The sequence below is a fragment of the Grammomys surdaster genome, unplaced genomic scaffold, assembly GCF_004785775.1.
Source record: "Grammomys surdaster isolate TR1022 unplaced genomic scaffold, NIH_TR_1.0 194, whole genome shotgun sequence".
Lineage (NCBI taxonomy): Eukaryota > Metazoa > Chordata > Mammalia > Rodentia > Muridae > Grammomys > Grammomys surdaster.
In genome coordinates, this window is record NW_021604639.1 from 4,494,517 (window position 1) to 4,504,496 (window position 9,980).

The 9,980-nt window shown below is 37.2% G+C and overlaps 1 protein-coding gene across 1 annotated transcript in view; it reads left to right on the forward strand.

The window, feature by feature from the left end:
• Ryr2 (ryanodine receptor 2) overlaps positions 1-9,980 on the forward strand; it is a 424,465-nt gene that overhangs the window by 119,691 nt on the left and 294,794 nt on the right. The window contains exons 12-13 of the mRNA XM_028769855.1: positions 1,280-1,354; positions 3,260-3,416. Of these exons, the coding sequence (XP_028625688.1) occupies positions 1,280-1,354; positions 3,260-3,416 (232 nt within the window). The remainder of the gene's footprint in view (positions 1-1,279; positions 1,355-3,259; positions 3,417-9,980) is intronic.

Sequence of the window (9,980 nt, forward strand, 5' to 3'; positions counted from 1 at the left end):
AGCAGGCCGGAGAGGTGTTAGGAACATGGTAGGAGCAGAAGCAGGCCAGAGCGGTGTTAGGAACATGGCCTGGGCAGCAAGGGGTTCCAGAGTCTATTTTCAAAAGAAGCCTTTTAGAGTTGGTGACAAGAAGGTTGTTTAATGGCCACAACAAATTTTATTTCAATAAAGAAACAGGTCTGTGAGTGAGATTAGAGCACAAGGAGAACCAACAAGAGGTAGATGGCAGTGGGACAGGGAGGGAGACTGGGGGGGCAAGGTGTTGGTGTTATGTTTAAAAGAGAACATTCCTATATATGTTTAGATCATGAGGATATGTTCTAGAGAGGACGCTGAAGCCCTGGGAAAAGACACAGGGTGTGTTCACAAGCCTTTGCTTTCTTGAAACAGTGTTGAAAGGTGATCACAAAGACCAATTTGGCTAATTTATATAAGTTTCTTGACATCTTATATTATTAAAAGTACTTGGGCATTTGAGTGCCTGTGATATACATCCCAAGATGTACCTTTTGTGATTTTTTTGGTTTATGTATATGTGTAAATTATATATTGAAGATTTTATTTCTACTTATATATTTCTACTTATGTATTTATGTGTATGTGCATGTATATGCGGGTGCCCGTGGATGCTAGAAGTGGTCACCTGGTACTGGATGTAGAGGAAGTTGTGAGTCATACAGCATGGGTGCTAGGAACCAAACTTGGGTTCTCTCCAAGAGGAGCAAGTGCTCTTGACCACAGAGTCATCACTCCAGCTCCCTGTGTTAATATTTTATTTATCAGTTTATATTTTGTCATACATTGTCCATTGGTGTAAACTGCAGATGACTGTATTGAAATACTAAGAGTCAGTCTTTTTACATTCCTTGGAAGTATTTTAAACAATCATTTTAAACAATGAATGCCAAATTCAGAGCCATGAACAATTACATGAATATCTTTATATAATAATATATAAAATGACACCTAAGATTTTAAGTCTGTACTTCCATGACTAAAGTTGGTAAAAAAAAATATGTCTGTAGAGGGAAGTTATGAAGAAAAACATTAATATTATATGGGTAAGTGATGGGGAGAGAATATGTGTAAGTAAATGCTTATTGAGGAAGAACATATGTTGATCATATTTTTATTTCCAACTGTGTTATCTCCTGCCTCACAATAGACCTTTAACATTTACAGCCTCTTCCACACTCTGCCTTCCTTCTGTTTGTTTAAAAGGTGGAGTTCAAAGAATGAAACCTGTTAAACTCAAATGTAAACTTCTTTATGCCAACAGAACAGTCCATTATGAAGGTGGTGCTGTATCAGTTCATGCACGCTCCCTCTGGAGACTAGAGACCCTAAGAGTCGCGTAAGTAGAACTTGTAAACCCAGCCTATAGTTCTGAGAATATGGAATGGTCAATGCCTCTGGCTTCCAATTCAGGGTGGGATGGTCCTGTTAACTCCAGCTGCAAACAACATGGAGAACAAATGTGGTATCCAATTCTTTTTTCTCTTGTTTCTTTCTACCACTTCTGTCTTGATTCACCAGGTGAAGACCCAAGAATAGTCTCATTTAATAATTTCATACAGCCTGCCTTTGTTTTTGGTCTCTCTTGTTTTGTAACATCATATTCCCCACACCTGGCATCTTCCTGGCATAAAGCACTGCTGGAACAGAATGATGTCAGATTTGGAAGCAAGATGAGTTGTGTACAAGCCTGTCACTCACCTGAAGTCTGAAAGATTGTGGATTTAAACTTTCTAACATGAGGATAGGAACAGTTCAACAGCTATTTGCAGGGATTATGAACTTTATTCACGAGTAGTTTGATACTGGAGTGGGAAACTCTGTATAGTAGCAAAAATCACCATAGTATTCATTATAGCAGTAAGAATTCAGATGCACATACATGTACGCATACATATTCCTGGTATTTAGAAGATTTTTAAAGAGTGTCTTTTAGTCCATTTAAATGTTACATCACAGATAAAGGCATAGCTTTAAACTTTTTTAGACAAAACTATTATATTAGCAAAAACTTTTAAAAAAATAATTGGATGGTTTAGTCTTTGTTTAAAATGCACTAAGTTGTCAGTATATTTTCCTATAATATTATACTTTAAAAAGAAGTTATTGCTGTATGATACAGACTTTTTGGGTGAGAGCCAGGACTGTTTTACTAGAGTCAGTGTCTGTAGAATTTTTACAATGTGAGCTATCTGTCTATTTAATGATAAATAAAATAATTAGTATCTAAAGTCATTTTGCTTGGGTATTCCAAACAGTAATTTCAGAAAACTTGATACATTCTCAGTATTATCCTGGCCAGTTTAAATAGATGGGTGGAAAATAACTTCCTGTATATTAAAGGGGCAGTGGTTCTGTTCTGTTCTGTTGTTCTGTTCTGTTTTGAGAAAGAGTTTCTCTGTGTAGCCCTGGCTGCCCAGTAACTTGCTGTGTAGACCAGGCTAGCTTTGAATTCAGAGATCAGCCTGTCTTTGCCTCCTGAGTGCTGGGATTAAAGGCATGCAACCCTGAAACCCAGCCTCAAGGAGTGATGGTTTAAAATCAAGTGGCTTCACCTCTGCTTCCCAAACAATCAAGTGACCATAAGTACTGCTGCGAGTTAACGCTCACTTCTGTTTACTTAAGAATGCTCAAACTCTTCTTCACGGTGGAGGGTGCTTATTACTCCTCTTTCCCTGGAAAGATTTTACTTCAGGGCTGTGGGCTGTGTGACTACCTGAGTTTTCCTTCTTCTTCTATCATTCTCTTTAGCAACAAAATGTTCTTGTAAACCTTTATACTTTTCGGTTAGCCTATAACATAAAAAATTTCACATTCACAATATTTAATGTTTAATAATTAAAAACAGTTGTCTTTGATATGAATATTAAGTTGATTAAATCCCCCTAAATAGTAATACTTTTGAAAATTATAAAGTTTTATTAGATGTGCATCTACATGCATAAAATTAGGCTGTCTTTTTTAATAGTATATAAATTAAGGGAAATATTATAGCTACATATTTAAAGTCATTTCCCCTGTAAGTATAAAAGCTGTGAGTTTCCCTGCAGTTTCTCAGTCTGTTCCTCCCTTTGCACCTGGTTCTAAGATGTTTATATGTACAGACATGTAGCATATGTCTGTAGATGCCACCCATAGTGTTTATCCACGCCTGTGTGCACGCACGTGCAGTCATACTCCTACATTTTAGTGGCTGCTTCTTTGATGGCTGTGGGGTTGGATCAAGTTCTGATTGTTTTGTCAGGTGGAGTGGAAGCCATATAAGATGGGGCCAGCCATTCCGACTCCGGCATGTCACAACAGGAAAATACTTAAGCCTCATGGAAGACAAGAATCTTCTACTCATGGACAAAGAAAAAGCCGATGTAAAATCAACGGCATTTGCCTTCCGGTCTTCCAAGGTAAGATGGTCTGTGGCATTTTGGGATTTCTGACCATGTAGCCCTGCTTTATTTTTTCTTTCATTTTGGGAACACAGGAAGAACGGATGCGAAGTTTTCTCATCCCTAGCTTTCGATAGCCTGCTGGCTTCATGGTTTCCATTTTTGGTTAGTGCGTACCCTCCAGCTCCTTCTGGATTTCTTTACATCTTTTTTTAAATATAAAGATTTATATTTTTATTAAAAATATATTTTTTCTCAATAATATGTCCAGATTATGGTTTCTTTTCTCTCTACTATTCCAAGTTCCTTCCCCACTCTGCTCTGATTCAGACCCATCCCCTTTCTGTTTCTCATTGGAAAATAAAAGGGCTTCTAAGGGATAATAATGTAAAATAAAATATGATAATATAAAGCAAAAATTAATACAGCAGAACAGGACAAAACTAACATAAAGAAGGAGCCTGAGAAACAGATATACATGTGGAAACCCACTGGTTTGCACATTCAGGAATCCTATAAAACCACGAGAATTTCCAGCCACAATGTGTATGCAAAGGATGTAGAGTAAAAAGGGAGAGGGAAATATGTAAATACAAATTAAAAAAAAATAGAGTTAAAAAAATTAAAGAGGAAGAGCCCTGACATAACATTATGAGACAAGAACCCCTCAAGGATGTCACTGAGTTCCTTTTCTGTTGGCATCTACTCCTGGATACCCAGCCTACCCTTAAGAACAGTTTGCTTTCCCAGTGAGGCTCCCTTGGAGGAAACTAAACTTTCATTTGGAAGTAGTTACCAATTGGAGATAGCTTCTGGGCTAGGGACTGGGGCATGTGCCCATTTGACTTTCACCTCCATGACTCCATCTGGTAGAGCCCTGTGCAGACCCTGTGCACGCTGCCTCAGTCTCTGTGAGTTCATAGGAGCTTTGATCATGTCGATTTAGAGGGTCTTATTTTCTTGGTGTCTTCCATCCCCTCTGGCTCTTAAGCTCCTTCTACCTTCTCTACCACGTGGTTCCCTGAGCCCCGAGAGGAAGGATTTGATAGAATCATTCTGAGTGTTCCATTCTCTGTAGTTTTTCTTGCTGCGGGTCTTTGTATTTGTTTCTATCTCCTGCAGGAGGAAGCTTCTCTGATCATGGTGGAGCAAGGCACTGATCTATGAGTGTAACAGAATGTTATTAGGAGTTATTTTATTGCTACTTTAAAAAAAACAGTATTATTTAGCTTTACATTAGGTCCCTGGGTTATCTGGTCTCATGTTCTTGGGTCACTCAAGCAGTGTTGGATAGGAGTTCAACCTTGTGGAATGAGCCTTAAGTTAAATGAGTTATTTGTTGGTTACTCCTATAAGCTTTGTGCTGCTATTGCACTAGATATCTTGCAGGCAGGACAGTATTGTAGATCAAAGGGTTTCTGGGCACATTGGCGGTAGCATGCAAAATACCTAAGTGTACCAAAGACGCTAACCCACAGGGATGAAGGCTCTATGTAGGCACCAGCTTGACTTTTCCATGTTCCATGAGTTGTGTTGGTGTTGTCTTTAGCAATAGTACCAAGATGTCAGTTTGTGGGATGGACACCTTGCCATGTTCTTGCTTTTAATGGAATTACTTAGAGTTATTCTCTATCTAAATTGATGTTGGCTATGTGCTTTCTGTAAACTGGCTTTATTATATTGAAGTATTCCCCCTGTATCTCTAATCTCTCGGTGACTTTGATTATGAAAGAGTGTTGGATTTTTTCAAAGGTGCATCTAATGAGATGCTAATGTGTTTTTTCTTTCAATTTCCTGATATGGTAGATTGTATTTATTATTTATTTATTTATGTTGATTCATCGTTATATCTCTAGGATGAAGCCAGCCAAATGATGGCAAATGATCTTTTTGATATGCTCTTGGATTTGGTTTATAAGGATATGATTGAGAATTTTTGCATCTATGTTCATAAGGGAAATTGGTCTGTAATTCTCTTTCTTTGGGGGTGCTATTTTATGTGGTTTAGATATTAGAGTAACTGTGATCTCATGAAATGTACTGGGCGACATTTTTTTCTGTTTCTATTTTGTAGAATAATTTGAGGAGTATTGACATTAATTCCTTTTTGAAGTTTGATAAAATTCTATGCTAAGACCATCTGGCTCTGGATTTTTGTTTGTTTGGTTTATGTTTATTTGTTTGTTTGGTAGAGTTAATTACTGCTTCTATTTAATAAGGGGTTATATGTTGGTTTAAATTTTATCTAATCTTGGTTTAACTTTGGTAGATGCTATATGTCAAGGAAAGTATCATTTTTTTTATATTTTCAATGAAGTGGAAAGTAGATTTATTTAAGTAGTCCTTATGAATCTCTGGATTTTCTCAGTGTCTATTGTTATGTCTTCTCTCTTTGCCTTTTAGTTTATTTGGATACGAGTCTGCCAATCTTTCTGATTTTTCTCAAAAAAAAAACCTCAAAAAACCCAAAAAACCTCTGTTTAACTGATTCTTTTTATTGTTTTTATTTGTGTAATTGTTTTTATTGTATTGATTTCAGCCCTGAGTTTGATTTTTTTTTTTTTTTTTGCTGTCTACTTAGAATGTCAGGGTGTTATTTCAGTTTTCTTGTATCTGTAGAGATTTGCTTTGTGTCCAAGTATTTGGTCAATTTTGGAGAAAGTTCTCTGAGTAGAAATTGTTCTTTTATGTTTGGGTAACATGTTCTATAAATATGTTAAGTCCATTTGGTTTGTAACATGTTAGCTCCAGCATTTCTCTATTTAGTTTTTGTCTAGATGACCTGGTGAGAATGGGATTTTGAAGTCATCCACTATCAGTGAATGAGGGTGAATATGTGACTTAAACTGTAGTAGCTTTTCTTTGATAAACTTGGGTGCTCTTGTGTATGCTACACAGATGTTAAGAATTGCAGAATCTTCTTGGTATATTTTTTCCTTAGATGAACATATAGTATCCATCTTTATCTCTTTTGATTAGCTTTATTTGAAGTCTATTTTGTCAGATATTCAATTACTACACTGGCTTGATTCTTAGGTCCATTTGCTTGGCATATCTTTTACAAGCCTTTTATCTCTGAAGGAATATCTATCCTTGATATTAAGGTGTGTTTCTTGGATGCAGCAAAAGGATGGCTCCTGTTTTCACATTAATTCTGTTAGTTTGTGTCATTTTATTGGGAAATCAAAACCATTGATGCTGAAAGATATCAATGATCAATGTTTGCTGATTACTATTATTTTGATGTTGTTGTGGTGGTGGTGGTGGTAGTGTATGCGTGTGTCCTCTTTTGAGTTGCTGGTCTGAGATTATTTATTTCTTGTGTTTTCTTGAGTGTGGTTAACATTTTATATTAGAGTATTCCCTCTAGTTCCTCCTGTAGGTCTAGACTTGTAAATATTTTGTAAAATATTTATAGCTATATTGCTTAACTTTGGTTTTATCATGGGATGTCTTGTTTTCTCCATCTTTTGTGACTAAAAGTTTTACTGAGTATAGTATTCTGGGCTGCTATCTTTCAATGCTTCAAAGTAGAAATAGAATCAATAGGGAAAACCCAAACTGAAGGAGACTTGAAAAAGAAAAATTTAGGAATTCAATCATGAACCTTAAAGGTAAAATGCACCAATAGAATATAAGAAATGGAAGAAAGCATTGAAGATACAATAGAACAAATGGATACCCTGGTCAAAGAAAGCATTATATCTAAAATAATCATGTCACAAATTATGCAGGAAAAGTGGGACACTATGAAGATACCAAGTCTGAGAATAATAGGAATAGGGAAAGGAAGAAGACGCCCATGTAATTGACAAAGAAAACATGTTCAACAAAATCATAAAAGAAAATTACACTAACCTAATGAAGGAGATTCTTATTAAGGTATAAGAAGTATACACAGAATACCAAATAGACTGGACTGGAAACAAAATTTCCTATTGTACATAATAATCAAAACTAAATGTACAGAACAAAGAAGGAATAGCAAAAGTTGCAAAGGAAAAAGACCAAGTTACATATAAACCTATTAGACTTATTAGAAACACATAGACCTATTAGAATAATACCTGACTTCTCAAATGAGACTTTAAAAGCCAGAAGGGGCTGGAAGGATGTTCAACAAACAGGGATTCTAGTCATGAATAACAACAAGATCAATGCCTGCTAGATTTAAAAACAAAATCAAGAATGTACGAGTACACTTGTTCATTTTTTTTCAAGACAAAATGTAGCCCAAACCTTGTCTTTCTTGTGTTTATCCTCCTACTTCACCCTCCCATGTACTGACAGCACAATTGTGCTTTAAAACCAGTCTTACTGGCTTGGAAGCAGAGACAGATGGATCCCCAAGGGTCCTGTCCCACCAGATTAGCTGAATTGGTGAGCTCCAGGTGAGAGAGAGAGAGAGAGAGAGAGAGAGAGAGAGAGAGAGAGAGAGAGAGAGAGAGAGAGAGAGGGAAAGCGCCTATTTCTAGAACCTGGAGAATGATACAGTAGGTATCCTCTGGTTTCCACATGTGTATTGGTGCATCTGCACATGGGCACACCCAGACATGCACAGATAGACATACATAGAGACATACATACTTTACACAACTACATTGGAAAAACCTAAAAGTATTTCCTGAAGTCTAACATTTAAAATGCACAATCCATGTCTCCAAAGCTAGTGGGAAAAGGGGAAAATGAGGAAACACATGATCACTTCCTATGAGATAGAGTCACAGTGAACTTCTGTGTTATGGCTGGCTCCTGTGAGATAGAGTTATAGTGAACTTCCATGTTATTGTCACCTCCTATGAGAATCATAATGATCTTCTCTGTTATGGTCACCTATGAGATAGGGTCACAGTGATCTGTGTTATGGTCTCCTATGAGATAGATTCATAGTGAATTTCTGTGTTTTGGATGTATTTCTCTTTAGAATTATTGATTTTTTTTTTTAGTTAGCATACAAAATAACAGGTTTCATTTTGACATTTTTATAAATGACATAATCATACTTTGCCACCCACTCCATATTTGCCACCCACTTCATTTTTAACTTTCATTGTCCTCTCTAAGATTTTAAAAATGAGAAATCAAGTTGAATACCACAGCGTGTATGTGATATCTCAACGCTTGGGAGGTAGAAACAGAGGGACATTGAGGGAGAAATCGGCAGGAAGATCACAAGTTTAAGGCTAGATTAGACTATATAAATATATAAAAAAAAATATACTGACAACCTGAGAAACCATTCCCTAGAAACACAGATACAACAGTGACAATGTAAAGATTAACTTATGTGTAGTGTTAACTAAAGTAAGTAATAAGAGAGGTTGGTGAGTAAGAAGATGCTGAGTTCACAGCTCAGCCTGACATGAATGAGGAACTTTCCAGGAAGAACCACAAACACAGATTGCTTACAAAGATACCCAAGGAGCCAAGGCTACAGAGAGTAGAGCTTGTCAAACAAGAAGGAAACCAGAGAACCCAACATGTGGTAGGGCAGGGGCCCAATACACTGACTTTATCGATATATAGGAATAGAAAACTGCAATTTTAAATGAAAATAAGTTGGTATTGGGTTGTGAAATAGAAGCCATGATAGAGACCTGCAGTGAAATTTTATTCATAGAGGTTGGGGATAAACAATGGCTACTGGAATGCAGTATGAACTCAAATCAAGAAGGGCACGTGACTGGAATGCACTCTGGGATAGTATCCAGGCAAATGAAAACATTACATGGGACAAAATGTGTGTATTTCATGGTATTAAATAGTGAAAAATTGGTGAAGATGTAAGTTATAAAATTGATACACTAAATCACTAATAATTGATTTGGTCTCGATAATCATAGACCTGTAGGAGATAAAATAAATACAAAGTCTGTGTCTTTGTGTGAGCTGTGGAAGAATATATGTTAATCTTTCAAGTTCGCAAACTATAGAAAGATCAGAAAATAAGAGTGGGGGAGGGGAGATTTTATATTGGGCCTTGGAATGGCAGGCACCTGTAATCCCAGCCCCCAGGAGGCAGATCCTGGGGTGGAGGTGAGAATCCCTGGATAAACTGACCAGCTAGACTGGTCAGTTGATTAGCTCTGGGTTTAGGCAAGAGACCCTGCCTCAGTGAAAGCTTGTGGCACATGCCACATAGACACAGGCAGGCACATGACATTGCCACCTTTGGGCCTCACCAGCTGAAATTAACTTTGCAAGCTCTTGGTGCATCTTGCCAACAGTTGTTTTGATACATTTCCCCTCCGAGTCCCTCCTAGCATTCTGTCAGTGTTGAATTTGACATTGCAGTTTAATTCTTGTTACTGCCTAGGTCCTCTGCTTAGGTTTCTGTTCAGGAACTCTCATTCTGGAAGCGACAGTCAAATAATGCCATCACCTCTACTAGAGGCGGCAAGGGCATTGTTTGAACATGGCGGTGATGAGCTTTTTCTTTGAGGCTCATTGTCTACCCCATATCTACAGCACTACTCAGCCCTGCAGGCTGCTGAGAACCTGTTGTCACTCACATACTCTTTTTTTTTTTTTTTTTTTTTGGTGTTTCGAGACAGGGTTTCTCTGTGTAGCCCTGGCTGTCCT